This window comes from Balaenoptera acutorostrata, chromosome 1 (assembly GCF_949987535.1).
Source record: "Balaenoptera acutorostrata chromosome 1, mBalAcu1.1, whole genome shotgun sequence".
NCBI classification, from domain to species: Eukaryota; Metazoa; Chordata; class Mammalia; order Artiodactyla; family Balaenopteridae; genus Balaenoptera; species Balaenoptera acutorostrata.
In genome coordinates this window covers 29,961,537-29,980,728 of record NC_080064.1, presented here as the reverse complement: position 1 = coordinate 29,980,728, position 19,192 = coordinate 29,961,537, and the positions used below count along the sequence as shown (strand labels likewise).

The 19,192-nt window shown below is 52.8% G+C and overlaps 1 protein-coding gene across 1 annotated transcript in view; it reads left to right on the top strand.

Moving 5' to 3' along the window:
* The window catches only part of GRIK3 (glutamate ionotropic receptor kainate type subunit 3), a 233,838-nt gene extending 215,832 nt beyond the window's left edge, over positions 1-18,006 (top strand). The window contains exons 14-16 of the mRNA XM_007182541.3: positions 7,893-8,115; positions 8,626-8,876; positions 11,467-18,006. Coding sequence (XP_007182603.2) covers positions 7,893-8,115; positions 8,626-8,876; positions 11,467-11,661 — 669 coding nt within the window. The 3' untranslated portion in view covers positions 11,662-18,006. The remainder of the gene's footprint in view (positions 1-7,892; positions 8,116-8,625; positions 8,877-11,466) is intronic.
* The last annotated feature ends 1,186 nt before the right edge of the window (positions 18,007-19,192 follow it).

The window sequence follows — 19,192 nt, the reverse complement described above, 5'->3', positions numbered from 1 at the left end:
AATTCCGCTTGCTCTCTGGCCACCTTGTCTCCTGCTTTAATTCAAACGAAAGCCCTGTTGCCTAGGCTCCCTTCCATCAGCAGCAGCGGTGGGACTGTAATGTAGGCAGAGAGGAACCTGAGTGTGGATGCATTAATCCCACCTCAGATGATGAGCTAGAAGGAAAGACCCTCCCAGAAGGTTGCTAGACAAACTTACTTCCTCCCTGCCCCACCCCCGGCCCGCCCTCCTTAGTCATACCTCCCTCCCCAAGCCCGTCCCTTCCCCCACCCCTGCACTGGGCCTGGGGGTAGCCTCCTTATGGTCACTTTCAAGTTAGAGCTGGAAGGAAACCTGAGTTTAACCTAGAGAAACAGAGGTCCAGAGGGGCTGGGTGAGTTGCAGGTGATCAAACAGCAGATCAAGGATCAATGGATCCGGATGTACGGTCAGATACTTTGTCTGCACACACGCTGCCCTCTCCCGCAGCCGCTCCAGGGTCTTCTCCTGGAGGGGTGGTCCTCTCTCCCGCCCGTGAGTGTATACAGCAAGACTGCCACTAGGGTTGAACAGGAATCAGCTCCAGAGGTTGCCATTGGATGTCCAGGAGACATTGGCAAAGTCAAAATAATAGTAACATTTATTGAGCACTTACTGTGTGCCAGGCAACGTTCCAAGTACTTTACCTGTATTCACTCCTATCATCCTCATAACGTCCCTAGAAGGTTGAGACTATTATTATCACCTCCATTTAACACATGATGAAAGGAAGGCTGAGAAAGTAACCTGAGTTCTTACGTCTTGCCTAATGTCACACAGCTGGTGAAATGCAGCGCTGGGATTCAAATCCAAGTAGTCTGGCTCTAATGCCTGTGCTCTTTGTCCCCGTGTCCATATTGTTTCTCTAAGGAGCCAGCCACAGTACAGGAGTTCCTTGGGGAAGAGTGAAGCCGTATCCCCAGCCTAGAACCATCATAGTTGCTTAAATAATTCACGTTGAGTGGATGCCGTTGTTGAATTAAAGGATGGAATTAAAAGACAGCAGAGGCCAAGTAAAGCAAATACAGGAGACCATGCTGAGGACAGGACCCCAGCAGATAGCACCCCTGAAGGTTCCAGAGCACAGGGCAAATGAACTTCATTTCTGCAGTTAGCGTGTTTCCTGGTTAAGCTGCAAACTGTCTTAAAAAGCCCCCCTGGCTGAGAGTGGCACTCGAGGGAGAGAGCCCATTCCCATCCAAAGATGACAACAGCAGGAAGCGAGACGCCGGTCTCTCGGGGGGGCTCCAGATCCCTCGCCACCACCACCCCCACGCACCCTGTATCCGGGGAGATGCGTGGCTAGTGGCAGCCCATCATTCCAAAAGAAATTTCATTTGAAGAGTTGTCAGGGAGCAGCAAACATCACAAACAACGTCTCCTGTGTTGTCCTCCCTCCGTCTTGGAAGGTAAAAATTAATTAGGAGAAGAAAAAGGAGGCCTTTGAAAGTGTTGTTTGGCTGTAAAAATATGTAGGCAAAATGTAAAGGAGGACGTTGGGAAAGCGTGTTCTTGGCGGGGAGGGCTGGGCAGCTTTGAAGGCAGAGGATGTCAGAAGACAGCTTCTCCAAGGCTTTAGCCCTCTTTGGTGTTGCGGTGGGAGAGACACATCACACGTGGGAGGGACTGTGTGTGAGCGACAGCCGCTTAGGAAAGAGATAGAGCTGGGGACCAAGAGTTCCAGGCTCCCCAGGTCCCTGACACCGGCAAGCCCCACCCCTTGCACAGCTTTGCCCCATCCTAGCAACTGAGCCTGGAAGGTGCCTGGAGGGGCCATTCAGTCCATCTCCCTACCTTCCAGCTGCTCAGCAGACTCTTCCCTGGGCTGGAAGGCTCAGGAGGTGCTCCCAAGCTCAGCTCCCAGTTTCTCCTGACCTGTCTGCTGGCCTCTCTGATAGAGCCTTAGCCCTGCTTTCAAGCAGAAGCAGGATAGGAGGACAGAAATGCAGTGACCAGGCAGAATTCATTGTGGTGCAGCCTGGCGCAGTCAAGTCACATCAGTCTCAGAGTCAGACAGACCAGGACTTGAGTCTTGGCTGTTGTCTGTGCTGGGTGACCTTGGATAAGTCACTTCACTTCTCTGAGCCTCAATTTGCTCACCTGGATGACATGGATACTGATTCCCACCATACAGCAATTAGCAAGGAGATTCAATGAGCTACTGTATATACAGTGGTTAGGCCAGTGCTAGGCACACAGTACATTTAAGGCAAAGGCTTTCTCCTCTGGATGGCCCTCTCTTTGGCTGACCCAGAAGATGGGCAAGCCGGCTGGCCTCTTTTCTCCTTTTGCCGTGTAGTCCCCTCCTGAGGCAAGGGTTTAACTGGAGTCCCATGGAGAAGCTCCAGCCAGTGGACACCTGGAGAACCTCTCTTCTTCCAGGTTCCTCCAGATTGGGCCTGGGGGCTTTGTGGAGGACATTGGTGCCTCTATCACAGGATGGCTGTCTACCTCTGCACAGAGCTAAACACTTCAGGGGGAGCCCAGAGGTCCTCAGAATAGAAGAGACCCAGAACAGGCAGGCAGAAAGGCAGCAGAAGGGGCAGGGGAGGCCCGGGGATGATGGGAAGTTATTGAAAATGACTCAGTTACTGATGACCTCTCTGTGCCTCAGTTTTCTCACCTATGAAATGGGTATAATAATAGTACACCCCCCCCCTTGTAGAGGTGATTATTGAGATGATTAAATGGGATAATTTATATAAAAAACTTAGAACCATACCTGACACAGAGTATGCATACAATAAATGTTAACTATTTTTATTGTTTATTCTTGGTGATACACAGCCCTGTTCAGCCCACAGATAGGATTTTAGGGGCCGCACATTTCTTATATATTTTTAATTAGTGGCCAGCATTTTAAAATGGGGAGATTTTTGCATTTAAAAAATTCACATATCCAGCTTCTCGAAAATGTGAAAGATGGAGGAGCATCGCTGAGCTGGCTCTCCTGAAGAGAGATTGTCAGGTGCCAAGAGGCGACGGCCCTCTCCAGCTTATCAGAACTCCACTCAGCGGTCTTTACTTATTTACAGTACTCTGCCTGGCCCGTCTCAGCACTGGAATTTTCTGCCATTTAGTTGCTATAGAAACTCTGCACTCTAGAAATTATTATCCTCAATTTCTAGATGAGAAAGCTGAGCCTTAAAGAGAATAAAGGAGGCTTAAAGACAGAGAATGACGCTAGCCACTTAGCAAGCACTTCCTAGGAACCTGGCTCTGTGCTAAGCTGATTCCCATTTTACACATGTGGAAAGTGAGGCTCAGAGACGTGACATCACTTGCCTGTGGTCACAGGAGGAGCTGGCATTTGAACCCAGCTAGGTGTGACACCAGAGTCCACGCAGTGGAGCCAACCCCTCCCACCACCTCCATCCCCAGCCTGTAGCTCTCACCTCCTGACTGCCCCCTGCAAGGGTCAGCCTGTAGCCCTCGCCTCCTGACTCCCCCCTGCAAGGGTCAGCCTGCAGCCCTCACCTCCTAACTGTCCCTTCAGGGGCCAGCCTGCAGCCCCCGCACAGGCAAGCCTCAGGGGCACGTGCAGACAGCAGAGGCAGCTGCTGGGCCAGAGGATCAGCAAGTCTGCCCTGGCGAGGTGGGCAGAGGCAGGGGATTCAGGGAGCCTCCTGGTCCCCATGAAAATAACCCAAGAGACATGATTAACTGCTCGGGTACGTGGATCCGATAAGGCCAAAGACTCCACATCCAGGGATAAGAAAACCAGTTAATCTGGAAAAAGGTCTCTTTCCCAGTATGGAAAATACCCAAGGTCTCACATGGAATCACATTGCCTCCCCACACACATTCCCTGAGATTCAGCTCTCTTTGGAATTGATATATATTTTTATACATATATATATACCTATATACATTTTCTTGTACAGAAATGTTAAATTCTCAAGATTAAATATCTTCAGTTGGGGAAAATCAATTTACTTCTTTGAGGAGGCTAGAATTGAAAGTCGTGAGTCTGAAACTTACTTTCTTGCCAAATTCACTGATAAAAAAATCCTCTCGGTCCTGGCATGTCTCCCTGTATCGGCTGCTCCAAACAATTCCATTAATTGATTTGAGTGACTGGCCCTGAAGCAACGCTTATTAAGGTTCCCACTGGAGCTGGGACAGGGAGGATGGCATTGGAACCGTAGGTATGTGAGACTCCATTCCCTGGGGTGGTAACTAACTCAGGCCAGTGACGGAACTCAGGCATCTTGTGACCAGGCCCAGGAAGATAGGAGAGGGGACTGAGATTCCAGGAGGGCCCCTGGCTGTATCCCTCCCTGCCTCAGAGGTGCCACAGGGAAGCTTTTCAGGGATGTTCTCAGAATCACAGAATCACTCAAGGACAGGACCTAAGGGGAATCAGAAACCATCAGTGGGTTTTGTTGAAAATAGGGATCCCAAGATATGAGACAAACACAGGGGGTGGCCTTTCTAGGGAAGAAGATTTCAGACCCATCTGTCTAAAGGTGATGAAGGTAATGAATTAGTTGACACTGGAGCTGGGAGAGCAGAACCTCTTGAAATCAGCATCACAGCCAGCTTCCTGCCTTATCGTCACTTCTCATCTTAACTGGCCCAAGCTCTCTGGTGTCTTCTTTACCCATCTTCCCCATTCCATTCCTTCACCTGCTTCAAGCTTTCACGTGTCTCTCCTCAAAGCCCATCGGCTTCAATACCAGCCTCTCCCTCGCCAGCCTCCAATGGAAATTTCTATCTCCATTTATGATGGGGTGTTACTGGGAAGAGCATATTATTTTGATGTCAGGCAGGCCTATGTATAGGAGGAACGGGGTGTTGGGGAGAGGATGCAGGGAGGCGTTTGCAGAAAGAGGAGAAGTTCTCATCCTCTTCTGAGACAGAAGGAGTGGGCCAGGGCTCCCTATGTGGTTCATTTTCAAGTTACTGTTGGCTGGTTGTGTCAGAGAATGAGTGGGTGAGATGGGTGAAGTGTAAGGATGGATGGATGGATGGATGGATAAGTAAAAGGCTGGATGGATAGTTGGATAGTTAGTTGAATGAATTAGTGTGTAGATAGTGTGTGAGTGAATGGGTGAGAACATGAACATGATGAATGAGAGGATGGGTGGGTGGATGGATAGGTAGATAGATGGCTGGATAGATGGATGGATGCATGCATGCATGCATTAGGAGATGTAAAAGGAGCCCTGATGGCCTCATACACTCCTAATTCCCACCTCTAGTAGAAAAAGGAGAATTTGGAAAGCAGGAGAGACTGGGATGGAAAAGGAGCTGACGTGCTGAAATCACTGATTGGAGAATAGTATTTAGTTACAATAACCAAGACAGCAGAGGCCATGTGTCCCTGCCAAGCAGTGATGATTGGACTTGGATAACCTGATTAGAAGAAGAGTTGGAACTGATTATCTGAAAAAGCAACGATCTTGGGAATAAAAGTAGCTTGCGTCAATATGTGTGTAAGAGAGTGTATCAGTTACCTATAGCTGCATAACAAATTACCCCAAACTTAGTGTCTTAAAACAACAACATTATGACCTCACAGTCTGTGGGTCAGGAATCAGCTTGGCATAGCTGGGTCCTCTGTGCAGGGCCTCTCGCAGGCTGGGATCAGGGTGCTGGCTAACACTGTGGTCATCTACAGGCTCCGCTTCTAAGCTCACTCACGTGGTGGTTGGCAGCATTCAGTTCCCCCTGGGCTATTGGGCAGAGGGTTTCCATCTCCACTGACTGTCGGCTGGAGGCTGCCCTCTGTTCCTTACTATGTGGGCCTCTCCATGGGGCAGCTCACAGCATGGCAGCCAGCTTCCATCAGAGCAGCAAGCCAGAGGAGCCAGAGAGAACGGAAGCAAGACAGAAGTCACGGTCTCTTGTAACCTAATCTCAGGCATGACATCCCATCACTCCTGGGGGCAGGGGTTAAAAGCAGGTCACTGAGCCCAGCCCACACTCAAGGGTAAGGGATCACACCAGGGCATGAATCCCAGGGATGGGGATCATTGGAGCCAGTTCAAAGCTTCCGACTGTAGAGAATCAGGACGGGAAAAGTAGCAGAGTGAGAATGGACCCAAGGGAGAAGCTGGAGAAGGCAGTCTGGATATCAGAAATTATCTAGAAAATAAGAAATGTCTGGAGAGTCAGAAGAGCTGGACATCAGGAATGTTCTTAAGGGCAAGAGTAGCTAAGTGGGGAGCGGGGGAGCATCTGGGAGCCATGGGAGGATGGAATAGCTGGGGAGCAGGAATAGCTGATAGTGGGACAGGCTGAGGACGGTAGGAGCGGGCGGCAGCCAGCTTGCTGCTCCGATGGAACCCACTGAGGGCTCTGGGCATCTGAGCCCTTCCAGGCCTTCAGCTTCGGGGCAGATAAATTTGCAGGAGGGGAGTGGCTGCTCGTCTATGAAGGCGCCCTCAGGCCCTGTGCCCAAAGGAGGCATCCCTGGCACTCAAGAGATTCGGGGCTCAGGTGGAATCTCGAGTGGGGTGCTGCCTGCTGCTCCGGGGCTCCCTCCTCCCCCAGGCGTGCTTGGGTCTCCAGGAGCCAGTCTTGGAGGGGACAGCCCTTAGAGCTAGGAAACACCTGGAGAGTAGAAGGTGCACGTTCCTCCCAGCCCCCTCCCCGCCGCCACCCCTGGCAGTCACAGCTTCTCCCCCCGCCCGCAGCCCCGCGCCAGCCTGCGTGAGCGCACCCATGCCATCACGCACACCGGAGCTGGGCCGGGTGCCAGTCAGACAGGCTGACATCACAAACAGGCACAGCCAGACTTGGAAACAGCCAGGGACAAGGAGGCCTGCAGAGGCGCCTGCTCCCCTGGGATCAGCGGAGGCAAGGCTGATCCCTGCTGCCAGCAGGCAGCCAGCAGGCACTAAGTTCCCAAGAAATCTCGTGAATGCATGCACCCAGGTCTGCTCAGTCTCCTCAGGCAGCAAGAAACATGGAACCTTGGCCCCCTCTCCCGGCCCCAGGCCCTCTCTGAGTCTCCCCAGCCAGGCGGGGCAAGCACAGCAGCCCCCCCACCAGGCCTGATCTTAGGGATGCTGGTTCCGTATTCTTGGAGCAGCATCCTGCCCAGGGCGCTCTGGAACAAGAGGCTGAGGGGGCCTGTGGACCACCTGCTCTGACTGCCCCCACTCTCCTCCCCTCTCTGCAATTCTCACCCTGCTTCTCTTTTACTGTTTTGAAGGAGAACAGACAGGAACACTTGCCTCAGACAAATCTTCCCCTGGAGCATGGTATATAGAGCCACCTGCTTGAAGTGGGAGTGGGGGGCCCAGAATCCACCGAGCTTTGCCCTCATCAGCCCCTGCGCCTCCCCCCACCCTCACAGTGGTTTCTGCGAGGCAGTGCAGCTCTGTGGTTAGGAGCATGGACTCTGGAGCCAGATGGCCTGGGTTAGAAGCCTGGTTTTGCCACTTTGTGTCTGAGTAAATTAGGCAAATTGAGGCACAGCTAAACTCAGTTTTCTCATCTGTAAAATGGGGCTAATGACAGTACCTGCCCCCTATGATTGCTGGGAAGAATCAGTGAGTTACTACAGGCAAAGCACTTAGAACAGGACCTGCACATGTTTAATTGTTTAATAAATCTTAGAGAGAGAAAATTAATTTTGAAAAGAACAGCCTGAAAAACACTTGTGCCATGGCAAAGAGCCAAGGGTTTTCGGGTAGATTGGCTTGACTCTCAGCTTTATGACTCAGCAGCTGTGTGTTTGGGGACCTATCCTCCCAGGCCCTCAGTTTCCACATCTGAGCAGTGGGTGGCCCCCCCCCCTTGCTCTGAGGACTGTGCACAGAGCTCAGTGGCCCGGGCCCTGCTAAGGGGTGAGCTGGGCTTGATCCCTGTGGGCTCAGTAACCGTGTGTGCATCACCGCCCCTCATCCCTCCCCGCGGCCCAGAAATCCAAGATCTCCACTTTCGAGAAGATGTGGGCCTTCATGAGCAGCAAGCCCTCAGCACTGGTGAAGAACAATGAGGAGGGCATCCAGCGGACGCTGACGGCCGACTATGCGCTGCTCATGGAGTCCACCACCATCGAGTACGTCACCCAGAGGAACTGCAACCTCACCCAGATCGGGGGCCTCATCGACTCCAAGGGCTACGGCATTGGCACGCCCATGGGTGAGCACGGGGCTGCAGGCAGGAGGGTGGCGGGTGACAAAGGCTGAGCAAAACCACCACATCCGCTCATGCGCACACATGGCCTCCTGCTCCCTCTCCCAGGTCACCCCACTGAGCCTTAAAAGGCAGCATATCCTCAGCCCAGAAACAAAAGCCTTGCGAGGTCAGCCCTGGCCTGAGCAGAGGAGACCTGGGCAGGCACAAAGGTGGGGGGTCACTTCAGAGGTCATGCCTCCTCTCCCTGATCTCACCCCTGCTGATGCCGCCCAGATGCGCTGCAGGCCTATGGAGACAGGGATTCGTAGGCAAGACTCTCCACCCCAAATCGGGACCCTTCCACCCAGATACCATAGGTGGATTTCAAGAGGGGCCTCCTGGCACTAGGGTCCCCCTTTGGATGAGCATACTGAGAGGCCCAGCGATGGTGTCTGGCACCCACCAGGGCACTGACAGGGGCGCACAGGTGGACTAAAGGCTGCTGACAGCCAGGTTCCTCTCTCCCCCACTCAGGCTCCCCATACCGGGACAAGATCACCATCGCCATCCTGCAGCTGCAGGAGGAGGACAAGCTGCACATCATGAAGGAGAAGTGGTGGCGGGGCAGTGGGTGTCCTGAGGAGGAAAACAAAGAGGCCAGTGCCCTGGGCATCCAGAAGATTGGGGGCATCTTCATCGTCCTGGCCGCCGGGCTGGTCCTGTCTGTGCTGGTGGCTGTGGGCGAGTTTGTATACAAGCTCCGCAAGACAGCAGAGCGAGAGCAGGTAAGCCCCCAGGAGCTGGGGCCTGCGCGGGGAAGGGAAGGAGACGGAACTGGGTCTGCGCTGGTTTCAAACCCCCTACGTGCCAGGTGCAAGGTGGTGTCTGATCCCATCCCCACCGTAGCCCACTCTGAATCCGGTCCACCAGGAAGCGCTGCCAGCCCCACCTCTGCACTGACTCCGAGCATGTTTTCCTCTCACTGTAGTTCCACACCAGGCCACACCCATCCTCTCCAGCTGGACCATGCACCAGCCTCCAGTCTGGCCTTCCTGCCTCCACTTTTCCTCTCGACCAGCTGCTCTCCATACAGCACCCAGTGCCCTGCTTAAAACTTAATTCAAACCATGTGATTCCCTCCCATAAACCCCTCCAGGGTAATTGTGGAAGCTTCGTGATGCTTACATAGGGGTTCATTATACTCTTCTCTCCACTTCTGCATATATTTGGAAATTTCCATAATCAAAAGTTTAACCAAAAAAAAAAAAAAGAGTTAGGAGGGCCGGCCCAAGCTTGCTAGGTTCAACCTGTCTGATTAATTCATCAAGTGTGGTTAGGTAGTGGTTCTAGGTCCCAGTAGCAAATTGGAATCACAGGGAGAAAGTGTTTTAAGTGCTAATACCCTGGGCTCACTCCCAGAGACTGTGTTTTAATTGGCCTGTGGTAGAGCCTGGAATTGGCTTCTTAAGAAAGTGTACGGGGTGATTCAAATGTGCACCTTGAGTTGAGGGCTACTGGGCTGCGGGGAAGCTCCTCTCACAGCGAAGTTCAAAGGGATTCAGGGCAACTGTGGAAGGAGATTGCAGTTAAGTCATATGTATAAGATGCACTTACACATCCATCCAAAATTAAATGGAGTCCAAGCTTGAGTTAGCAAAGAGGAGGGGCAAAGATAATTCTGGGTGTTCAAGTTCACATGGGTATAAGAAAAGGAACATGTTCCCATATTGCTGGGGGGAGTCCAAGAGGGTAAGTTTCTGGAAGGTAAGTTTGCAGTATGGCCAGAGTCTTTAAAAGTGGCCATGCATTTTGACCAATTTCTCCTTTTAGAAATGCACCCAATGGAAGTGGCCAAGGATATGTGCAATTTTATTGACAAGGTTGTTTGTTGAAGTGTTAACTATAATGTGAAAAAACCTAAATGTCCAATAATAGGGAATGGTTTAAAAAATTATGATACATCTAAAAATAACAATCAAATTCTTTGGGTTACATTAGAATTACATTACAATTGGAATGAGCTCCAAATTCCACCAAAAAGCCTATGAGATCTGGTCCTTGCCCACGTCTCCAACCTCCTCCTTCCCACCCTCCCCCCTCGCTTACTCTGCTCCATACACACTGGCCACATTTTTAGTCCTTAACCAAGCACATTTCTGCCTCAGGGCCTTTGCACATGCTGTTCCATCTACCTGAAATGCTCTTCCCCCAGAGCTCCATATTCTTAGAGTCTTTTGGTCATTCAGCTGAAGCTCAAGTAGTCTTCCCCACCTATCCCCCCTCCCTACCCCACTCTATCCCATTTCACTGCTTTATTCTCTTAATAATAGTTATCCCTCTCTGAAATTATTTGTTCACATGTTTATTATGTATTTCTGTCCCATCATTAGACCGTGGGCTCCTAGACCATGGGCTAGGACCTTATCTGTCTTTTTCACTGCTGTGTGCCTAACACCTGGAACAGTGCTTGGCACAGAGTGGGTCTCAGTAAATAGTCTCAGAATGAAGAAAGGGAGGCGAGGAGGGATGATGTCTGCATTTAGTGGGGAAGCAAGGGGACACTTGGCAAGGTCACACAGCTGGTAAGAGGCAGGGACAGAATTCAAAGCCAGGTCCCCCTTCCCCTTCACCTCACAGCCTACCTACAAACTGTCTGAGTGCTGACGCCCGGGCCTCCCTGGGCAAGTTGAGGCATTGACAGCCCCACTGCCTTCTCGACAAGCTGCAGGACAACCTCTGGCAGCTGGTCTCATAGGAGCCACTGTCATCAGATACCTGTGGGCAGTGCTGCACTTGAGCTGTCCCTCTTGGATATCCACAGGGACCCAGGCCAGAAGAGGCCACTGCCACCCACGGCCCTACAGGGACCTGCCTCCCAGTTGAGAAATATGTACTGAACTTCCCTGAGTGGAAGCGCGGTGACCCCTCCCCTCAGTTGGAAGCCCTTCCAGCAAGGTTATCCATATATTCATCAAATGTTTCTTAAGCACTGACTCTGAGCCAGGCCTAAAGCTGGGGGCTGGGCTCATAGGGATGAAACTGGCTGGTTCCTGCCTTCAGAAGCTAGTGGAGAAAAGACAGGCGGGTAAATTCCTCAGACATGAATGTGCATGCCAATCAGAGCCACAGTTGGCTCATCAGTTAAATGGGGCTAAGATGATACCACCTTAGACTCCAAACAAGGACGTGATGTTTTGTAGGCTGCTACTCAAAATAATCACCTTACAGGGGGCAGGAGGCAGGTGGGGTAAACGTGTGAGGGAGGGCCGGTAGCTTAGCACAGGCTCTGGGAGGAAGGGGAGGAGGTGGCTGGAGTTGCAGGGTCGGGCCTCACCCATGTGCCCCTTGCCCTCCCACCCCGTACCCCCACCCCAGCGTTCCTTCTGCAGTACCATGGCCGACGAGATCCGCTTCTCCCTTACCTGCCAGCGTCGGGTCAAGCACAAGCCGCAGCCTCCCATGATGGTCAAGACTGACGCCGTCATCAACATGCACACGTTCAACGATCGCCGGCTTCCGGGCAAGGACAGCATGACCTGCAGCACATCGTTGGCCCCCGTGTTCCCCTAGGCACAGGTGGGGCGGGGACCGCAGGCCTGCAGGCAGGGCGGAAGAAAGCAAAGGAGACTGGAAGGAACATCCCCAGTCCCCATACTGGGCTTGGGGACCAGAGCTGATGCCTGCCTATTGGGCCAGGAGTCCTCTGCCCTTACCTACCAGGAAACCAGCAGGCCCCCAGGCCAGCTGCTTGGGCTTCACCCTCGTCTTGTTTCTTCTATGGGTTTCTAAAGCTGCCAGCCAAGACAGCCAAGGCCAAAGGAAGCACATGCCTCTCTCAGGCCAAACTCACCTGCCCCTCCACTCTCTTCTACAGTCAGAAGTTTCTACCATGGCCCTGCAGGGGCCAAAGAAAATGGGAAACAGCTCTTATATTGCCACTCCTTCCCCGTGAGCCCAGGCCTCCTGGAACTTGACTGTGAGACCAGAGACACAAACTTTGGGTACCTTAAGGATCTTATAGTTTGGCTGCCAGTGGGAGCTGAAGATGGGGATGGCCACCCCACATGCCTGGGCAGAAGGAAGACTTCATCCCCCAGGGGCTGCTTATGTGGTCCTGATCTCCTGGACTTGACACCACCCATGGCAGCCCCTGTTTTGGCAAAGTTGAAGGCAGAGAGCCCCATAGGGGAAAAGAGGAGTTTGGAGTCTGGGGGAGAGGAGGATACACAGAGACCGCCATTTTGAATTCTTCTGGACAATGTCCCAATGGGTCCTACTCCTCTAGGAGGTCTCTAGGAATGGAGGAGTGCTCAGAGCAAATTCTTCCCCACATTCCGGCCAGAGGAAAGAAGACCCCCTGAATCTCTCGCAAAGGATGCCCAGAGACTCAGACAATATTTGAAGCCCAGAGGAACAGTGGATTCCATGTGGAAATCCCTCAGGCCCTCGAGCCTGCAGATTTTACTTTGCTGGTGACCAAGCTGTTTTCTAAACCCTGGTGGCATTAGGGAGCTTGAGCTGTTTGCCATCTACTCTTCAGCAGCTCCCCATTCCTGGCCAGTTGACCTTGACCTTCTTCTGTCATCGTGGAAGGAGGAAAGTAGCCTAGATTGAAGTGAACGTCATCACCCCTCCTCTAAAGAGGATCATGTCCTATGGCAAAGACTAACTTTGGGGTAAATGGGGAAAGCCAGAAGGGCCCTTAAGAGCACCTGGCCTCCTGGACTTGCCAAACCTAAAGATGGTCCCCAGGAAAAGAAAGTGTTCAGGAGCAAAATAGCCTCCCTGATAGAGGCCCCCATGGTGGGGAGGGAGAAGCTGCCTCCTGGAGAATTAACCAAAGACCCCACACAGAGACACAAGGCCGTTATGGCCCCTGGTCTGTTGTCCAGAGCAGTTGGGACCTTGTGGGGTTTGCGGATTCAGCAGAGAAGTAGTAGCAGATGAGGTACAGTGAGGGGTTGACCAGGTGATCTGTGGGTTCCAGCTAGCTGTGACCGATACCCTAGAGGTCTGTGACTCTAAGATTCTGGGAGAAGAATGAGACATGGAGGGATTAGGAACAAAGTGTCCTTAAAGAGAACACGATGGGGCCAGCAGGGCTGCCCATGGCCAAGGGCAGAGGGCAGGCTTTGAGCAAGGGAAAGGGGCCTGGAGACTCTGGACAGGGACCCAGGAGATACCAGCCACACCCCTCCGCCACTCTCCTGTTTCTGCTTGGGGACCCTGGTTAGGGAAGAGCTACATTTATGTCTCAAGAACCTTCTCAGCTGGGGTGAAGGGTAATCTCTGACTCCCCTCAGGACTCCCCAAGCAGGAAAGCACAGTGGGCTCCTGTGATAAATACCGTCCCTCCTCCAAACTGAGCTGCAGGGCCAAACCGACTGGTTCCCAGAATCACAGTGGCTCCAACAGGCTGTGTGCACTGGAGGTGGGAGAAGAGGGCTGGACACACCACGTAGCCAACACACGTCGTGATAGGAAAAGCCATGCTGTGTGAGCTCCTGGGTGTAGGAGTGTGTGTGTGTCTGTGTGTGTGCGTGCGCATATATGTGTATCTTTGTATGTCTCATCTTTGGGGGCTGGGCATGAAGGGCAAACTAGGGCAGGTAACAGAGTCCAGGCATGCAATAATAGGAGAATCCTTTGGGTTCTGACGTGTGTATGTGCATGTGTGTGAACTGGGGGTGAGGGAGACAAATATCTGGACCAGCAGCAGGACCCCATACATGTAAAAACAGGAGAAGCCATGTCATAATGGGGTTCTGGTGAGTATACATATGTATGCATGCGTGAACGACTGTGTACGCTTGTGTGTGTGTGCGTTTGTGCACCAAATGGCAGAGGGTGGAGAACAGAATAACACCTGCAAACATTGCCAAATATGTTTAAACGGAGAAGCCATGTCATCAGGGGGTCCATGTGTGAGCGTGTGTGCGCATGTGTGTGTGCAGTGGAGGGCAGAACCAGACAGACACGTAGCACAGGGCAATGCGTGTTGTATGTGAGAAGCCACATGGGACTGGCGTTCGTGTGTGTGTGAGTGGGCTCACATATGTGTGTTCAAATGCACGCATATGTTCCAGCTCACAGCAGGAGCAGAGACGGACAATCAGGAAGGCAGGGAACCAGAGTCTGCAAACACTTCTCTCGTGGAGAGATCATTGTCACAAAGATTTGCCGAGATTGCATAGGTATGGGCACGGGGAGACTGGCCAAGTGGAGGCGAAACACTGCTGGGGCTCACGGCCAGTGACTTCTTTGCTCTCAGTAGAGTGGCCCGTTTGAAGGGAAAATGACATTTTTTTGGCAATTGCCAGATAACCAGATTCTGATGAAGGTATTTGCCGATTTTTTCTCACCAACCACAGACATGAACCACTCTCTTTATCCGGTCTAATTTCATAGCACGTGCCCACATCCATGTTCGTATCACACACACGTGTGTGTGCTTTTGTGTGGGACATGCCATGAATGTGTCATTTCTTCTGAGGCTATGCACATATATAGACTGCGATGGGAAGGGCGACAAGGAGGTGGAGCGGGTAGGAAGAGCTTCATCAAAGGAGGAGAGAATGCTGGAAATCAGAGGCACAATTCAATTTGGGAAATCCCCCGAAAGGGACTGACATGATTTCTCGAGTCCTACACAGAGACAGGAGGACACGCGGCCTGATCTCGCCTCGCATTCAAGCCTTATGTCCGTGTGTGTGGATAATGTCCAGGCTCTGCCTGATGACCTGTTTGTCTCTGAGACCAGCCCAGCGTTCAGAATGCAGCGGAGCCTGTTTCTGCCCACGTGTGAGCTCTCTCTCTCCCCGGGGTACTGAAGGTGCCACTGCATCTTGGGGATGGGGGCCAGGGAGCTATTCCCAGCAAGGCGGGTCACGTGGAATTAAAGTTCAGGCCCACCTGCCCGCGGACGAGGATCTGAGCCGCAGCAGGTGCATGTGGGCTGGGGGAGCACACGGAGGCACTGAGGTCAGTGGCTGGGAGTGACGGAGGCATCAACACTGGTTTGGATGGAGCAGAGATGAGACCGGCCCGAGCAGGTGCTGGACCGTCCCTGTCTGGCCCCGCATGCCGGCCCTGAAGAAAAGACTCCCCTACCTTCTACCCCCATCCCCTACCCCCAAATGCCAGTGCCTCCCCTCAGCCTGATCAAAAACTGGCCACATTGAGGGGCAGCAGTGAAGACACACACACCCCGCTAAGACCATAGGGTCTGGGGCCATGAGGGCTCCTTATCTCTCTCCCCTTGACCTGTATTGGTCTCTCTTCTATGGACAGTTAAGAAAACCCTGGGAGCTTTGTCACCATTCAGGTGGCTTCGAGTGTCTCTCAAGAGGCGTAAGGCCCCCTTGGCTGAGGAGCTGACTCAGTCTCTGAAGTGTGGGAGCCACCGCCCCGCAGCCAGGACTCCGCCTCTGCGAGCTGAGCACACGGGCTCCCCGCAAGGCCCCGGGCACCGGTGGAGGGCAGGTCCGGGCCAGGATGGAGGAGGGTGGCAGTGGGGGGTGAAGGCTCCAGATGGTTGGAAGTCACTCCCCTCCTTAAACTCCAGGAAGTCAGAAGTCAGACGCAGGCACACGCCCACCCAGAACGGTGGGAAGCCACCTCCCCCCATCTTCTTGCTGGCCTGCTGTGTGTGGGCTGGACGCCGCTGCTTCATCACTCAGTGTGAAGCCCACCCCTCCCCGAGCCCTTCCCAGCTCTCTGTGCAAACACCTGGAAATAGGACCCACTCTGGCCCACGTCCGTGGTCCTGTGTGGATAGCCAGCTGGGAAGGGCCTTGCGGTCTGGACAAACAGCTATATGGACTTAACATCTGAGATGGGCCCGGCCCCATGGACAGATGCAGGAAGTGAGCCCAGCTCTGTAGACGGGCCTCTGGAATAGACACATCTGGAACAGCCCCAGCCTGGGTGGACACATCTGGAGCGGGCCCAGCTGCTTGCCACGGTAGAAGGGCCCTGCCCTCTGTCCCCAGGCCAGTTTGAGTCGAGCCTTCATTTCAGTCCTGGCTTTACCCTGGAGTTAAAAGTTCAGCACTGAGGCCATACATGAAAGTCACAAAACTGTTTTTGATAGAAGGTTAATGTTCTGTACATTATATATATGAATGTAAAAAGATATATATATATATGCTGTATGTATATATATATATGCACAGTGTATATATGACCCGTAGCCCATGTGTATACGCACCCTTCCCCACACGTCTGCACACAGAGTGTACATAACCCAGCCAGTATGGGTGGGGACCAGGTGAGAGATGGGGGCTGCAGCTGCAGAGTCTGGGATGGACGCCACCTGGGGCAGGGGCTGTGGAGAGCCCCGTGGGGGAAGGGAAGGGCCTGCGTACATCAGAGCTGCAGACCCTGAGGAAGAGGGGCTGGCGGATGGCCCATGTACAGCTAGTGCCTCCTGGGGATGGGCAGGAGTGGCCCAGGGGCCTTGGCTGCATCTGAGAGGGTCTGAGGCAGAACAGCTGGACCTGGGTCTGGGGAGCAATGTCACACCAGTACTTGGCTCCTGAGTCTATATGACAGCTCTGGTCCCAGGGCAGTTAGCAGGGAGCTGAAGGGCTGGGAAAGAGGGGCTCACTGCCTAGACCAGCTCTCAATACCTGCCTGCCCAGCCGCCAGGGAGGTGTCAGGCTCTGCCTGGAATACCCTAGAAGGCTGGAGTATTCTAGGTGGCAAAGGCCTCTGCCTCACGTTCTCAACCACATGCAAAGGCACAGCTCACAGCTAAGGAAAACCCTTTTTAAAGAGAATGTCCCCCTGGGCATTGCCAGCGTGCCAGTCTGATGTCCCTGTGCCCTTAGGTATTGACCTTATCCCCCTCCCCTGTCTTCTAGAACAGACCTCAAGTCACCCCACAGTGTGTCTCTGTTTTACAGATCAAAACTCTGAGGCCTCCAGCAGCTATAGACCCAGCAATTCCAGCCAAGAGTTTGTCCCACCTCAGATGACCTCCCCAGCCCCATTTGACCCCAAGGTCAGCTGTCAGGGAGTGACTGGGGAGCCAGAGATGTGAGCAGAACAGTGACATGGGGTGAAAGAGGCGAAGCCAAGAAGGCACTCCTGTCCGAGCACAGCCCAGTGCCGTCTGTCTGCCTTCTCTCCCCTGCTGCACCTCCCCCTGCAGGGCAGTTGGCAGGGAGCTTGCGCCCCCCTCCCACCCCCGCAGTACCCACAGACCTCCACCCCTGCCCCGCTCGGATCCGTCTGTTCTTCCCATTCCAATCCTTTAGCTAGTGGTCCTGTTGCATCACAGGTCAGAGCATCTCTGGAGCATGCAGGAGAGACAAGGTCTGGAGTGGGCTTGCGTGTGGTCAGCAGCCTGCCCTCTGCTTCGGCCCCATGCATCAGACTGGTCTGCACTTAACTCTGGGTCTGCCTCTGGGGCCCTGGCCAGAGCACATCTGAACCCAGCGCCCTGAGGAAGGGTCTGTCCTGGCTCCAGGACAGGAATCAGAGGCTCCAGGGGCCCCCATGCCACTGTGCTCCAAGCCCCCAGCCCACCTCTGCCTGGGCCAGCTTCCTGGCTGGGCCTCCCACGATGGGGACTGGGGTTCCCAGCCCCTCAGCTGAGCCCCCAGACAGCACCGTGTGAGACCACTGTCCCACCACCCAGACCAGAGTGCCTGGACGCCCCCCCAATACCACTCAACATGGTTCCCACACACTGGTCTCTGGGCCATTCAGGGGATGCCCTTTGTGGACATGCAGAATTTCTATGAATATAGTTTTTTGTAAACATTTTGTAATAATTTGGGTTTCATAGTAACTGTGTTACTTGCCAATCATTCTAGGCTGATGTAAATAAATTTCCAAACAAATCCGATTATTTTCCTTTTTAAGACACTGTGATATATCAAAGTGCACAGTTTGCTGTATGAAGTAATATGGTTTTAAATTTTAAATAAAGAAATGTTTCTAGAAAACAGGGATCCCTTGAGATGTGTTTTCTGCTTCTCTTCTCTCTTTAGAACCAGAGGGTGCTGGCAGTTGAGTTGTGCCATTCACCCGGGGCTGACTGTGTCCTGGGCAAGGGACCCTGGTGACGAGCAGGTGGGGGATTCCAGCCCAGGCTCCTGGTTCCCATTTCAGATATTGACATGGGACATCAATATTGACATCATCTGACCTCTGTCTTCCCTTCTCTTGGGCACATTCCTCTCCAACTCATCTCCATCCACATAGCTACCTTGGAAGCTGCCAGGTCCTGATGTGACCCTGTCCCTTTGGTGACAGTTGGGGAGGCTGGGTGAGCCTCTTATCCAAACTTGGCCAATCAGAGATCTTGCCTGAGCTTTTTCAAACTGGAAATGAGAAAACGCTCTGTCAGTTACTCTCAGGAGATGGAAACTGTACACATAGTAAAGGGTTCAGGGCAGGACACTTTAAGCAGGAAGGAATTGGATACGGATATTTACAAAACCAATGAAAGATGAGGGAGCAAGGCCATGCTGGGCCTCCAGTGGCTCCCAGAACAATACAGAAGTGACCCACCAGGGGAGCGGCCCCCTCTGAGGCTGGTACTAGAACCGGGAGGCAAAACACACCAGAGCTACAATCCAGGGTTCAGAAAGCCCGGATCAAGAAGTTGAGGCCACCACTATCACCATCACAATTGCTTGTCATCACCCAGGAAACGGTAGTGATGCCGCTGGAAAAACCTCATGTTCCCATGTCTGAAACAGCCCGTAAGGGGGCGGGAAGAGGGGCTCTGCCTCACTTCTGCCTTCCAAATCTCATGCAAACAGATTTCATTGGCAGAGACTAATTTGCATCCAGAAACTTCCATGCTTCCCTATGTACGACATCATCATAATCATAGTCTAATCAGCTGTGGCCAGGGGAGGGGGGTGTCACATAATACAATCATGGTACTCAGAGTCTTTGCTTTAGGAGGGTTGAGAAGACTGGAAAATTCCAAAAAACAGCTCTATGGATTGGGCAGGCCTCCAAAAATATGCACCCTCCTATTCCATCATCTGAGGACTTAAATCACTTGTGTCCGAGTCCCAGCTCTACCACCTACTAGGTGTATAACCTTGAACAAGCAGCTTCACATCCCTGAGCCTCAGTT